Below are 16,035 nucleotides of genomic sequence, written 5' to 3'. Positions count from 1 at the left end.
ATTCTATTTAGCTGAGGGATTGAGGGTTCCTTTCTAATTTGACTCTTACAAGAAAAACCATAACACATTTTTGATGGAGCACTTTTGGAGTACCATTAGAGGGTGAGCAAACAAATGACCTGGGCCAGCACTAGGGCTGGTAATTTAACCTGCAATATATGAATTCGACTCCTAATTTTAAGGTTAGGGTTTAGGTTAAACGGGTTCGAATCGTAAACGAGTCACCCATTTATGACACGTGTTGGGTCGTGTCAACTCGCGGATTGACACGTATATATTTTTATTTATTAAAATTAAAAATTAAAATGACTTTAAACATGTTCACGAGTCAAGTCGGGTTGGAACCTATTAACATCTAAATTAAATGTGTTCATGGGTCATGTCGTGTCAACCCAACATAACACGTTTATCTAAACGGGTTATACGTGTCGTGTCGTGTTACCCGTTAAGAAAACGTGTTGTATTCGGGTTTGGTATAAACGGGTTCGTGTCATAAATGGGTTAACACGAACCCGACATACCAACACGTTTTGCCAGCCCTGACCCAGCACTATGGCTTGGAATCATATTGGTTAGGGTTCAAAATCTTACACCATTTTTATTACTGAAATTTGTAAAAAACAAAAACAAAAAAGAAAAAGAAAAAGAAAGTTAAGCTCATAATGTTAAATCATCGCTTATCATAAAAGTTTAAAATGATAAGAAATAGTTGATTTAATTATTTAATTAATATTATAACATTCTTCTCACATTTGAGCTCAAATTCATTCCTTAATAATAAAGGCCTAATATATGAAATAATTAATTGAAAATGAAGGTAAATGACAATGACAAAGTTCGAATTCAAAACCCCTGCTTTGATTCCATGATGAAAATCAAGTATAACTAGCGTTTGAGAGAGCAATGAAACAAGAAATAAAATGAATAAGATATTGTTTTCATTTTTTTTGTACATACATGTTGCATCTACAAGGGAGTATTTGTACATGAAAATCGGTGACAACTCCTTTAATTCTACAAATTTGTAGGTGGTGGCAATTCTTTCTCATTATGACCATTGGTGCAATTTTCTTGTGAATTTGAGTCATGGGTTGGTAACATTTACGAGGTTTCCTAGTTTGTGTTCACTGTATCTATCTACACTTTGCTTAACATTCTCCCTTAAGATTGCAAACTCTAGTTCCCCTCACGAAAGAGACCATACAACACGTAAAATATTTTAATTGAAAATGTGTTCTGAAGCAACTTACAGATGAAATTATTTTTATGTTTAGATTGTTTATTAATATTTTTGTTTTGAATAGAAAAAATAATAATAAAATATTAGGAAACCTAAGTCTAAAATTTTTTCATTCTTTTGCGATTTCCCCAAAATACTACTTCTTTGATTTCCTCCGACAATGTGATTTGACATAGTCATCAAATCTTACTAAGTAATGTTAATACCATATTTATTATTCTACTCGCATTTTAAACCAATTATTATATATTTTTTTCCTTAACAAGGGTTTAATCTAAGAGTTACTTAAAAGTGTCACATCAACTTTAATAATAAAAGTAAAACTTTTGAGAGTCCTACTATCCGGTCTTGGAGTAAAAGACCTATTTCGCAGCTCCCAATACATTTTTGACACCTAAGCTAAACTCAGTTAAACTCATGATTGAAAACAAAGGATTATTTTGTAGCCCCCTTTCTTTTTCATCGCCGGCCAAACCCTATTGGAAAACCCATCACCCAACCGGCCACCACCCCCATTCCAAACAGAAAAGAGAAAGCCCACCCAACAGAAAACACACACCAGTTGCAAGCCACCACCGAAAACCCAAAAAACCCTCCACTGGCTGGGTTTGGCGTCTGCTCGGCCGTGACCCCTTTTTGGATGCTTCAAAACTCGTTTTTTTATTCTAAACTAAAACCTAGAAGTGAAAAGTTAACATTTTAAAGATTCTATCACGCTAAAGGTCGAAGGGGGTGACTCACAAAGCCGGAGAGGGTGACCCACGGCTAGGTCATGACTAGACCCAGTCGTGGGTCATGCCAAACCCACAGCTGGGTTTGGCTATGAGTCACGTCAAACCCATGGATGGATCTGGCTGTGACCCAGTCGTGAGTTTGGCCAATCTCTCACCTTTCTCTTTATCTCTCTTCTTTGTATTTTTGTGCAATTTATATGCTTTATTTGAGGTGTCACCATATTATTGGAGGCTGTAAAACCATGTTTTATGCATCATCCAAATATAAGTTAAACTCAAAAATTTTATTTTTATATTGTCATTTCAAAAGTGATGTAACTTTTAAAATTATCATTGAGTTTGCAATAAATCACTATTAAATCTTAATCCAATAATAATTGAATTAAAATCTTCTCAATTTTCAATAAACAAGATAATATCAATTAGTTATAGTGAAATGATATTTTTGCCCCTCAAAAAGTAAAAAAACTCCTTAAAAGAAAATAATTTATAGAATTAAAAGCTGAAAACGCGTTGGAGACCAATGTGAAAAGGAGAAACGAAATAGGAATTGAAGAGAGAGAAAAGTCTTAGTATTGAGTCTAATCTCCTCCTGGTCAACAAACCAAGTCAGCAAAATAAAGATCCACAGGCCGTAGTCAAAGGCAATGAATAGAGAAGAATTGTGTAGTCGTAGTTATACGTAACCTGTGAAAATATTAAAAAAAAGAAGTAGGTAGGTCGCACGTGAGACCCACCTCCCTTCACACAATGGACATCCCCAATAATAACGTATTCATTTTATAATCTCTTTTTTTCTTTTTAGGTAAAAAAGATAAATATATAAAATAATTACAAAACATTTAAAATTATTTTCACTTTCTTCTACTTTACTCCATGTAATCTTTTTCAATTAAAAATAAAATAAAAAAGTATATGCATTCAACACGCGGGTCAAACGGGAGAATTTGTAACAGACTAGAGTCTAACATTGAGGGGAGTCCATGTACGAATTTTTTTTGATTTTCATACTTTGTTCAAAAATCTAAATTCAAAGGAGTCGAAATTGAACGGAGGTCTCAAATTGATAAAGAGTTGACATTCAAAATTAAGATCTTTTATATATATATATATATATATATGAAAAGTCCACGTACCCCTTTCAAACTACCACTCAATTGATAATGTTTTTTCAAATTTTCAATTAAGACAATGTCTCTCCAAACTACTAAAACATTGCTAATGTCTCCCAAGACTAGCAAAAAGATAAAAATACCCTTATAATTTTGAAAAAAAAAATCCCTTAAATATTTATTTATTTTTTATTTTTTTATTTCCACTCCCTTTTTAATTTTTAGTTTTTATTTTTTTAATTTCCATTTTATTAAGGGTACTTTCGTAATTGGGGAGACATTGATAATTTTTGATAGTCTGGGAGGATATTAAAATTTCCCTCAACCAATGAACACTAAAACTTTTAAAATGATTTTTTTTTCTTTGTTGCATAGTTGATTCTGTAAGTTACTCTCACACCTCCATAACTTGTTGGAACCTCCTTATATATTCTGGACACATTCATTGAGACAACAACAACAAACAGGATTTTTGCCTTCTAATACTCCATTTGGCTGTTTTTACCCATTGTGCTCTTCCTTGGACCCACTGCCAATGTGCTTCATTTTTCATTTCTAACTTGTGAGCATCTATTGCTATCAGTGGATGAAATGATTTTTTTTTTGGTGGGATTCATCGCGTAAGAAGTTCCTTAATTTGGCATGGTTAATTAAGGGTAAAGATAAACAGGCACGCCGCGTGCAAATTTTTTTTTTTTTTTTTAAAAAAAAGAATTTTTGCACTGTCGTGCGTGGGCGTGCCACGCACGACGCGTGCTCCCAATCAGTGCTCGTTAATTAATAGTGATATAAAATACTACGAGTCCATTAGGGGCCAGTTAAGTACACTAAGGCCCACTAGCTCTCAAGTAGTCAAGCCCATAGAGGTCTCATCAACCCTTAGAACGAACAAAGATGCCTGTGAGCACGAAAAATAATATTCTCTATTTCAAATGAAATGGAGAGGATCCCTTTCCCGTGAGCACGAGACTCCTTGGGTGAATCGCCGAATATTAGAACTCTAATTAACGGACAACCCCTTATAGAGTCGATTGATCGACGGACACTCAATTCGACCGGTGGTCGAATAATTAAGAGCTCCTTACGGTTATTCACTCAGCAAACATATAATATGGTAGGAAGGAGGTGTATAAGGAAAAATATATTTGGACTTAGCACTATAGAAGAAATGATTGGCTCTGTAAGTTGTCTTTAATGGGTTCAAGGAAAATCAAAGAGTGTCCTTTGTCAAATAGGCATGGCAATAGGATGTTATAGTCCATGTATTGGTGGGATTGGAAGTAGGGTCATGAAAAAGGAGAGAATTTGGACTAAATTTCTGATTATGATGCAGAGCAGGATGCCATAGTTCTGCATTTAATGACTAAAAGAATCTAAAAGGGGTCAGTTTAAGGTAAGAAATGATAAACTTTTGATTATTAATTAAATGATTAAATTTATTATTTTCTATTAGGTTAAATTTTTTGTTTTGAGTTCATTTTGTTTTCATTAATTTACTATCATTTTAATTAAATATTTCACGTATTGAGTTTTACTTATTAGAAGAAAGTTTGAGCTCACATGTGAGGGACAATGTTAGAATATAAATTAAATAATTTATATTTATATTTTTTTTATTAACTTAAACTTTTAAAATAAGTGATAATCTAACAAGATTTGATACATATATGTACAATTAAGTTGGTAGGTTGTACTGTTAAAAAAAAAAAAAAAGTTGGTAGGTTGTATTTAGGGGTCTAAACCCGATTCCAATTTGTGGTTATTAGCTAAAACCGCTAATTGGAATCGGGCTAACTGGTTGGTTAATTTTAAAAACCAGAATCAGTAACAGGCTACCGGTTAACCGGTTATGTAATAACCACCGGTTACCGGTTGGTAGCCAGTTATCTGGATCGGTAACCGGGGCTTTAAAAAATTTGGTATTTTGAACCTATTTTGGGTATTGGACCTTTTTTTTTTTCTTTTTTTCTTTTTTTTTTGGCTTAGTTTAGCCCTTTTTAAAAAATAATTAAAATTTTTTTGGCCTAATAAGTTAGGCTTTGTTGTGGTTATTAAAAAAAACAAAAAATTTAAGTAAACGACGTCGTTTTACATTTAAGTTGTATATATATATACACATACCCGGTTATAACATGGTGTATATAAATGCAAAAATCGTTAACCAGACCAGTAGGGCCGGCTACCCATTATTTCCAATCGCTTTTAAAAACGGTTGGCCAATTAACCAGTTACCAGTTGGTGGCCTATTATAATTAATCGGCCAAATTTACACCCCTAGTTGTATTTGAAGACGGGATTTTAGTGTTTAGGGTAATTGGAATAATCTAAGCAAAGATGTTGAAACTTGCTCGATCTAAACTTGAAATGAAATTGAACCCGTTTGGCAAAGCCTTTACACAATTTTTATTGTTCACACTACTTTTTCCTAAAAACGTCAATATAAAAATATTATGATTTTTCTTTCTTCACTTTCTATTATTATTCAAATAAAAAATTACTACAAAACAAAACTTTTTTCACTTTTTTATACACAAATTTAAAACTTAAATTTATACTATATCAATCATTTTCAACTACAATAACAAAAGCAAAAATACTTTGCCAAACAAGGCACGCTTGGAAACTTTCCTGGTCATGATTCATGACCCTATCAACTGTCGAGAATAAAGGAGGTCCTTATCAATGGGAGTACTACTAAGAAAATTCAGAAAAAATCTGACAATTTCTCACTAAGATTATGTTACGATCCTAGTCTCCCACATAGATCAAGTTTAATCTTGACCATATGTATATAAGTTCTTGGACACCCTCTCTTTGTAAGTCGGTTTTCAAGAGTGAGTTATACCCAAAGTTTGTATCATTTAGTATCAGAGCTAGCCACTATTTCGAGGGGTTCGGGCCACGAAGGGGGTGACCTATGGGCTAGATTAAAATATTGATAGGTAAGTGGAACCGCCAAAAGAAAAAGGGCTTACTATCTGGTCAGTGTCAATAGAGTAGGCCGCCGTGAACGTCGATTACGGAAGCGTGGTGGTATGTTACGATTCTAGTGTTCCACATGGATTAAGTCTAATCTTAATCATGTGTATATAAATTCTTTGACACCCTTCCCATGTAAGTCGGTTTTCAAAAGATAAATTAACCTCAAGATTTGATTTAATGATTTATATCATATTATCCACCCCGGAGCCATCGTCCTGAACTTAGCTTGAAAGGCAAAAACAGTTGGCAACAATGGATATCTGGTTCTCTCAACAAAAGAATAATTTACTGGTCATATACGAATGCCATTGCTCAACTTTGTCTGCAACTTTTTTGTCGTCTCTCTCGATCGGCTCCCATTCCCCCCCGCCAAAAGTCTCTCTACCCTCTTGGCTCTCTTTTACGACGACACGCCATATGGCTATTGGTCCACTTTGTCTGCAAGCTTTTGTCACCTCTCTTGGCCCGCCTTCACCGCGACACGTGCCCTTTGGGAAAAGCCCACGTGTGGCCATGCATGCTAGCCGCATCACTCCATACGTGAACACTTAAAACCAAGCACACGTGTCTCCTCTCATGATCAAAGCGAGCAACTACGTACTTTAACATCCCCAACGATTCCCCATGATTGAAATAACCTTTTGCGTAGTATGTTTTACTTTGTTATATATACAGCAAAATTCAATATGGATTTTCGGATATTAAAATCCCAGGTTATGTTTTGAAAATCTTATTTTAGGATTTTCAGATTTAAAATATGTGAAAATATTATTCCAAGAGTAGAAAAACTAATGCTTTTCATTCAAAAGTCTGACTTATTAAATTAATTAAATTCATTTATATAGTCCTATGCCCTGCACATATGTTAATATAGACAAGCAAATACAAACTACCACCCATACTCCTTGTTAAGTCGGTTGCAAAACCCCACTAAAAAAAAATGTGTAGGAGAATGACACCAAAGAAACAAGAAAAAAAAAAAAAAAAAAAAAAACCAAGTTGCTCTTTTGCTACTACAATGCAAAGCAAACGTACTCAAATTAACATCTACCATAAACTAACAACCGTGCGATCGATCTCGCAGACGGTCCTGATTTTCCCCCCACGAGCGGATTCCAAACTGCAACTCAGCGGCCGCAATCAAGAACTCCACAGCCTGATGTGAGGTCAGCAACTCCAGCACCCTCTGGACCGTTCTCAGCCGTAGATCATCAGCCTTTTTTATAACACTTACCAGCCGTCCGATTTTCTCCTCGATGTCAGCGCACTCGCCAATGAGCTCACTCGCACCATTCTGCCACTCTGATAGCCCCTCCGTTATAGCATTCTCTTCCTTTACCTATTATTGGGGGGTCCACAAATAACCAGTCGAAGTAAATTACAGATAAAATATATTAATTAATTACAGATAAAAACATGCATCATCTCTTGTATATGCATATGACATTTGCTTTTTCCAAAGAAAAATTACTGTTTCACACTGTAACTCGCTGACTCGGCGGAACTGAGTGGGGGAGAGGTCACCGAGGTCGCCGGTGCTGAGGCCGCGGAGGATCTCGGCGATGTGGGACTCGAAGCGAATAGATGACTCGGTGTAGACGAGGTGGAAGGCGGTGGTGGGGCGCCACCCAGCAACCCAGTGGAGGGAGCGCTCGAGAGAGGTGGCCCAGGGGGCGGCGAAGATGGAGAGGGCGTCGCGCTCGGCGACGAGGCACTTGACGCGGTAGTACTCGGCGTAGTGGGACATGACCCTGTGGAGGAGGTGGAGGAGGTGGTGGTGGTGGTCGGCGGTGGAGGGGGGTCGGGGAGATGAGTGGAGCTGGTTCAGCAGGTGGTGCAGGTGGATTAACCAGGTTTCGTAGAAGTGAGTGAAGCTGCTCATTCGATCGATGTTGGGTGTGAATTGTGAAAGGATTGGGGGAGGTGTGTCGGGTTTGCTTTTACAGATCCGTTTGGTGTGCGCGTGGGGGGGCTGCCACAAAGAAGGACAAGAAAGCCGTCAATTTTGCTCAACTCTGACATCGAAACGATAAAAACGTATTTTCTTTCTCAATTTTACGTTTTTTATTGTTTGCTTCTTCAAAAATGCAAGTACTTGACAACTTTTTTTTCATTTCTCTTGGCTTAGAATGTGGTTGATGATGTGATTATTTGTAGAACCAATGATTTAAGGTGATCTAACTCTTTATCTTCTTGTTGTTTGTTCGGGTTCATTACAAGAATTGGTCTTTAGCCTCGTTGTTAAAAGTTTAAAAAGCTCCTAAGGAAGTAGCTCAATCGGTTGGGACCACGCATAATAAAGCGGATGTCACTAGTTCGAATTTTCCTCCCCCTCTTGTGCGGACATGTAAAATAAAAAAATTAAAAATTGTCGCTAATGACTTTTAACAATAACTTGTCATCGTAATTATTTTGTCGTTATCAGTGATGACTTCTATGTCGTTGCTGATGCTTCATCGGCTAGTAACTTTGATATTTTTTTAAAAATTAGTTTTAGCTCGACCGTGCTCTTGGCAACATCCATGCATTTGGCTCATTAGCGCTCAAATTATTAGCGGTGACTTTATAGGTTCATTAGCAGCGGTGACGACTTCAAAAGTCGCCGTTAATCTTAGACGCTAAAGAAAAAAAAAAAAAAAAACTAGCGTCGGCTTTTGCGTCGACGCTAACTAGTCATTCGCGGGTTGGGTTAAAAAACCAGGGATCCGGCTTAGGTGCGGTAGTTAAAATCTACCACACCATGCTGTTAAATCTCCCAACTGCTGGGATTAAACAAAAAACAAAAAACAAAGGCTGCGATTTCACTGTTAAATCTCTCAACGGCTGAGATTAAACAGAAAAAAAAAAAGAAAAAGAAAAAGAAAACAAAAGCTGCGATTTCACGAAACCGTTCCCTTCTCTCACGGTTCTTCTCCTTCTTCCTTTCTCTCTCTAAACCCATTCTTCTTCTTCTTCCTTTCTCTTTCTTGTTTTTATTTGGTTATTTTTTATGTCTAGGACGATAAATAGGAGAGTTTAATTGGTTTTTTTCTTTTGGTTTGGGAGGAAGGAAGGTGTTGTTTTTCTTGAGAAGTTTGTGGCTTGATGTTTTTTTGTTGTGGCTTGAATTTTCTAAGGTTTTTTCTCTATTGACCGCCAGGGTTGGTGTTGTTCTTAAATTGAACCTAGTATTGAGGTCCAGTCTTCTCCACATTCAACATGCTCTTCATCATGAATTGCAAGAACACCAACCCACGCGGGTAGAGATCGAGAGAGAAAGGAAGAGGTTTAAGAGAGAAAGATGGGTTTTGAGGAGAAGAGGGAGAAGAAGGTTAGAGAAATTCCGTGAAAATACTTAGTTTGGTAAGAAATTGTCTTGATTAATTCTCAGAATAAACAAAAACAAGAAGAGAAAGGAAGAAGAAGGAGAAGAAGAAGCGTGAGAAAAGGGAATGGGTTCCGTGAAATCGCAGCCTTTGTTTTTTTTGTTTTTGTTTTTGTTTTTTTTTTTTTTTTGGTTTGGTTTAATCCCAGCTGTTGGGAGATTTAACAGCATGGTGCAGTAGTTTTTTTAACTACCGCACCTAAGCCGGATCCAAAAAGCAAAAACTATTAGCCCAATACGCAATTGGAGAGGAGTATTAATACTCGAGTTTCGGAACAATTCATCTTTCATAAATAGCCCAATACGCAATTGAAGAGGAGTTCAAAGAATATTTTCTTTACACTTTGAATTGATGTCTAATATACAGAGGAAAGTGCCATACAATCTATGTGGTAACATATATCCATGCTTACAAACTGTAATATAAAGATATACTTCCAAGGAAATCTAAAAAATCCAACCACATAGCCATGGTAATACCACATCAAAAGTATAGTACAAAAGCATTTTGTACCCTCAGAGGACAGTCCAATGGAATAAATAGTGGTGGTAGTGAAAATCCAGCTTCTGTAGTCTATGTGAATGGTGATGCAATTGATAAAGAATCTGTAGAATTGTGATGGGTCTAGCCATGTGATATTCATCTTTTTATTGTTTTGATTTGCAGAATGGTTTGAAAGAAGAGGGCACGTTGAAAATCTGTATATATAGAATTGAAAGCTGTATTTTGTTATTTCATTTGTCCTGCTGAGAAAATTGCATTTGCTAAACAAAATGATCACTAACTCTGTTAACACATGAATGTAACAATCTTCAAAATTTAGTACACTAGAAAACCTATGCAGAAAAACAAACAATGCAAAAGACATCCTCATTCCTTAACTTCTGAGTTTAATCTATTTTTATTTTGTCGTACAATGTACGCAACGACAACCATAATGTCATCTGGCTTTCCCCGTGTAGTTCGAGTACCCATTCCCTGACGACTGAGCTCTAAACGCTTTTGCGAGTTATTCCTTGCCAAGTTTGTAATAATCACAGCCAACTCCATTGGGTTCACGCCTTCTAAAGTTTCCCGCTTTAGAACATCCTCGATCTCTGCCGGAAACACATTGTCTAAAAGCCCATCGGTGCCAACAACTATGACGTCTCCTGGGAAAACCGGTTCTCTTCTCTTTGTAGCAGAACGTGGCCGATCATATCCCTTGCTGTTTCCCAACTGATACGGACAATTGAAGTAATGTTGTTGTACGGGCGATTGATACGCAAGCCTATTGGCCCTGAAAATCATAAACCCACTGTCACCCACATTGATAGAATGCAAGATATTGTCGTTACTGAGCATTACAATGCAGGCTGTGGATGAGCCTTTGGCCTTGGTATTCAAGAAAGCTTCGTTTAAAACAATTTTCAGATCCGCAACTCCATCGGGCTGCTGATGGACCACCATAGAAGCGTTAACCATGAGTTCTCGCGCGTACTCACCGGCATCCACACCATCCGCAGCCCAACCGCCGACACCATTGGCCACGCCAATGGCCTGCTTCTCCTCTAAAACGAAGTAAGCGTCCTCGCCTAGAGGGCAGAGCGGGTCGTGTCCGCAAACCATCTTCAAACTTGGTTCGAGAGAATCCAGCGATTGAGTTTCCATGGAACGTAATTGGAATCAACAATAAGATTATACGAATATGAGGGGGTTTGAGGCGGAGTGAATGCTTTCTCAAGGATTTATACAAAGATTGGGCGTTTCCTAATTGCTTAAGGATTTCCTGGCCGCCTTTGTGTTTCCTAATTGCAAAAGGATTTCTTCACCGCCATGGTTGTACTCAACGGTCTTGAACTCGGACGTATGTTGGAGAACCCGGTCCACCAGTGTTAGTGCCACGTGGGCTTTCATCACACCATCTTCTGAATTTTATTATTTAAGACACGTTTAAAAAGATCATAAGAAAAATAAATACTGGTTTGGATTCCGATTGTTGCTATTTCTGTTTTCCATCTCTAAATTTTTATATTTTATTTGTTTGGTAGAAGAATTGAGCCCACAAATATTGCACAAGAATAGAATCTCTACAAGCTATTTGCATACTCTGTGTTGTCAGCGCAGGAACCCATGTATGGTTGATTGAATTGCTTTGAAATAATTCTGATTAGAATTTTCTGCAGCTGTAATTATGGATAGGTTAGTATGAGTGAAGTACGAGATTTATGGATTCTGTATGCTTGTGGGGAGCTCTAGAATTGCAAAAGTTATGGTTTTAGGAATTATCACGGTGAGGGAAAGGGTTTAAACGTTTGTAGAGAGTTAGGATAGGGTTTAAAACGGTTAAAGCAGAGAATGATAGGGTACAGGAAATAAATGGCAGCAGTTAGATTACAAGGCTGGATTAGAAGGCAATCAGGTGGCTAAAGGCTTGACGGTTTTAGGGTTTCAAGTTTATAAAAGGTATGTTTTTGGGTTGGGATTGTAAAGAAGGAAGTATAGAGAGAGAATTTTGTTGCTGTTTAGGGGTTGTGAAAAATAACAGTGCACCAGAGAAGAAGAAGACACAGAAAGAGAACACTCTAGACACTCTTGCCTCAAAACTCAAATCACTTACTATTTCCTTAATCAAGTCTGAACTCTTTGAGTACATGAAATGAAACAATATCAACATAACGTTGACTCTTACTTAACCCACTAGGACTAGGACTACTTATTTTACTCATAAACAAAAGACCTAATAAAAGAGTACCCTTGGACTTAAGAAAATCAACCTAAGACCTTAAACTCCTAGAAAGATCTAGGCTTGACTCAATTACCGAAATACCCTTAATTCATGGAAGTTGCAGAAAATTAGAGTTACCTGTCATTAAAAAAAAAAAAACTATTATGAAATAATAATCCAAATTAAAATTGTTTTAACCATAGATTACTAATGACTTAACCTTCCAAACTACATAAGACTCACCTTCATCCAATGTTGAATGTGAGCTCCACATAGGAAAAAAATATACGAAGCCAAAATTAAAAATTATAGCAACTGGACTTTCTCTCATTATTGTATCATTCTCTCCTACTAGGAGAAAACCCGACCACAAGGACTTCTTGAACTTAAACCTTACACCGATGTTCCTTTTGCATTTAGAATAAAAAAAGGTTGATAGCAATGAGTCTTCATTAACCCACCATATCAGTAAGTTATATATGAATTATCACAAGATCAATGGCAGGAAGGGTTATCAACTCGAAATGCTTCTTTGATTGAACTATAGTGGTAATATAAACCTTACTGTTATCCTTGCTCTTGACTTGTTCATATTCAATGTCCTTATCTTGTTCTTTTGTACTCCATATTGTTTTTGTCATGCATCCCTTATAGTCTCACCAACATTTATCTATGGCATCAAAGTTTTCTTCCTCACCCTTGTCACCCTTAACTTCAACATCAGACACTTGCTCTTGTGAAGCTTCAACAATATTCTCCAAGACCCCTATTTTGGTTGAACAAGCAGAACCAATTTTCGCTTTAAATCTTCATTGACATTATCACCAACAAGACATTTCCAAAATTTTTTTTTATCATTGTTTTTATCTCTATGAAACATATATTCATAGTTTGAACACCATAATTAATATTTTTGAACATTTTCATGAGTCCAAGCAACATCATTCCTCATAACCTCCAAATCTTCTGAGTAAAACATCATTGTTCAAGCGATGAAAGTTTGTGGCCAGTGTAATCAAATATGCAATTTGATGTTCTAAAAAAACATGGGATACTAAGAAGCTCTTTGAAAATTCAAGACTCGACTCAATTATCAAAAATACAATTAAATTGTAGGAGTTTCAGAAAATTACAGATCTTCCCCTAATTACAAAACTAACCAAACCAAGTTAAAAACTCGTTTCTAACCCTAGATTCCTAATTACTTGACCCTCCAAACCATATAAGACTTGTCACTGAAGCAATTTGACTTTGCTTTCATGCTTCATTGCTTTGATGACTGAATGGTGGTGTTTGAGTTTTGCTTTTCCTCAGTGTATTTGTGTGCACAGGCGTATGTGTGTATAAAATAAGATTGCATGGACACCCATCCTCGAATGTGCAGAGTAAAGTAGTCAATAAATGGAAAGGACGAAGATGCCAGAGATCAAAAAGATAAACAAATTTACACCCTCATAATTAAATTTTTCTTCTTTTTATTCTAAAACGAAAAAAATAAATAAAAAAAATACGACAATAAAAATCCCCAAATCCATGACAATTGTCTCAGCTTTTCATCTTCTTCATCACCATCTTCTGATTAAAATCTAATGGCGAAAGATGTACTTTGAAATTGTGATTAACTTCTGAAACCCCAACCCAAAAACCTAAAAAAACAGAAAAATAAAAAAAATAAAAAACAGAAAAATAAAGAAACATACGACTAATCGACGGCCTTTTGCACCGCGTTTGCTGAATTTTCAGGCAATTGGTTCCCCTGCTGTTTCTGCAACATTGCCTTGCGCTCCAGCTCCCGCCACTTGTTAATTGCAGCCGTGCAAATGACTGAATCACAAATTGAAATTCCAAACAAAGATCAAGTTTGAAATCATAATTGTTGAAGTAAAGAAGATGCGAGTGGAAGCAAGAGAGAAAGAACACACAGAAATTTACGGGTGGTTCGGTGTTATAATCAGCCCACAATAATAATTGCATAAACAGCAAATATCATAAAAAAGGAAATGGGAAATTACATCCAGCGCCGGCGAAATATAGCAGACGGAGGAGCTTCGGGCCCGCAGGTCCCGCGGCCTCTTCTCCCGTCATCGCTTTGTGGAGGTGCTTTAAGTTCTTCTCAGCTCGCCTTGGAAAAAGGGTAGGTCTCGAACTCGAACGCCTGTTAGTGTTGGTGCAATGGGATTGGATGGGTTTTAGACAAAATCAGATAAGTCATTAAAAATGCAATTAATATTTCAAGAAAATATTTCTTTAGTAAAGCTGTTTGTAAACTCTTTTTATCTTTTTAATCACAAAAATACTTTAAAAAAAAAAAAAAAAACAAAATAAAACAAAACAAAACAAACAAACAAACAAAAAAAAATTTGCAGACGAAACACTTTTCAAGCAGCAAAACAAAAAATAAATAAAATACCTTTTAAAATATATTTTTATACTCTTTGGAAAATTCTCACACTTTTAATATTAAAGCAGTGGATCAATTCTAATTTAACACTTCCGCCCACTATTTTTTTTTTTTGGTCAAATTAATAACATAAATAAGATAAAATTAAAATTATATACTTGTCAAAACTTTACCAAACAGCCATTTACCTTTGTATTCCACGCGGTCAATTTTCTGTAAGACCTCAGCACAAAAAGGATAAATTGGATAAAAATAGGTTGAGCAAGGCAGTTAACTGGTTTGGGTTTACCTTAAATAGGTTTGTGTTATAAATGGGTCAACCCATTTATGGCCCATTTATTTTTGTTTCTAGCGGGTCAACCTTCTTGACCAACGGGTGATCTGCCACACCCGTTTTTTTTTAAAAAAAACCTAAACCTAAGTTCACTTCAATCTTCAAGCACGCATATTGTGCGTGTTTTACTTTCACAATTGCACGTTTTGTACCTTGAGGTCCTTCATACAGCTATTAAGCTTTTTTTTTTTTTAGGGTAAAAGTTGTGCCTAAGTTAGGCAAAAAAGTTGGGGTTGTATTATACCTCTATCAATAAGGGAAATTTTTTTTATTTTGTATTTTGTTTTTCTTTAAATTTTTTTTTTTTAAAAAAAAAAAGAGGGTTAGAAGTTGTGCCAACTAGCAAAAAAGTTAGAGTTGTATCATACCTCTATCAATAGATAAATGCTAGGAATCAATAAATTCTCTATATGTTAATGAATGAGGATCTACTTAAATTCCTAGAGGAATTCCAGTTTCTGGAATTTTAAATTCAAACCCTTTATTTTCTATCAAATGGTCATTGTTTGCCATATGTTCCACTACTAATAAAATAATAAAATAAATATTTATTATTTTATTAGTAGTGGGACACGTGGCAGAATAATGACCCTTGGATAAAAAATAGACGACTTGTATCTGAAATTTCAGAAACTGAAATTCTCCTAAGAATTTCGGTGGATCCAGATCTATATTTGACCATATTCCTTTACATTTGTAGACTTATATAGATTCCACATAAGTCAATAGTAGACCCCACAAATCTAATGATTGATTATAATGAAATATGGGCCAAATATGAAAAACTTATCGACCCCTAGCATTTTTCATATCAATAATGCTTGCCAGCTTATTTTACCCCCATGCAATGTGCTCTACGTGTCCAACTTTATTGAATAAGCTTCAATTTTTTTTTTTTTTTTGGGTGAGTCTGCAGATCTATTTTCACTTCATTGAGAATGTTCCTACCTTTCCCTTTTGCAAACCAATGTGCCTAGTCGTCTCCTTAAGAGTGCGTTTGAGATTGTGATTTTGTAAGAATAATATGCGTTTTTAAAATATATCTCAAAATGTAAGGTGTTTGGCATTGCGGTTTAAAAAACATTTAATCTAAAGGGAAATGCTAGGTGTTCTTCTAGTGTTCTCCTGATGTCCTCCCAATTGTGATGTGGCTTTTAAGA

The 16,035-nt window shown here is 36.0% G+C and overlaps 2 protein-coding genes across 2 annotated transcripts; both read right to left on the bottom strand.

Annotated features, from left to right (window-relative positions):
- Positions 1 to 6,942: 6,942 nt before the first annotated feature.
- Positions 6,943 to 8,269, bottom strand: LOC132176505 (protein DOG1-like 4). Its single transcript, XM_059588736.1, has 2 exons — positions 7,540 to 8,269; positions 6,943 to 7,407 (listed from the first exon to the last, which is right to left on the bottom strand). The coding sequence occupies exons 1-2, from the start codon at positions 7,948 to 7,950 to the stop codon at positions 7,126 to 7,128; spliced, it is 693 nt and encodes a 230-aa protein (XP_059444719.1). The 5' UTR covers positions 7,951 to 8,269; the 3' UTR covers positions 6,943 to 7,125.
- Positions 8,270 to 10,303: 2,034 nt separating this feature from the next.
- Positions 10,304 to 11,083, bottom strand: LOC132174455 (probable protein phosphatase 2C 55). Its single transcript, XM_059586109.1, has one exon. It carries the CDS (start codon positions 11,081 to 11,083, stop codon positions 10,304 to 10,306), a length of 780 nt encoding a protein of 259 aa, XP_059442092.1.
- Positions 11,084 to 16,035: the final 4,952 nt, after the last annotated feature.

The sequence above is a fragment of the Corylus avellana genome, chromosome ca3 (assembly GCF_901000735.1).
Source record: "Corylus avellana chromosome ca3, CavTom2PMs-1.0".
In the NCBI taxonomy this organism is placed as follows: Eukaryota; Viridiplantae; Streptophyta; class Magnoliopsida; order Fagales; family Betulaceae; genus Corylus; species Corylus avellana.
The sequence above is the reverse complement of the archived record's forward strand: the minus strand, read 5'-3'. Positions and strand labels throughout refer to the sequence as shown.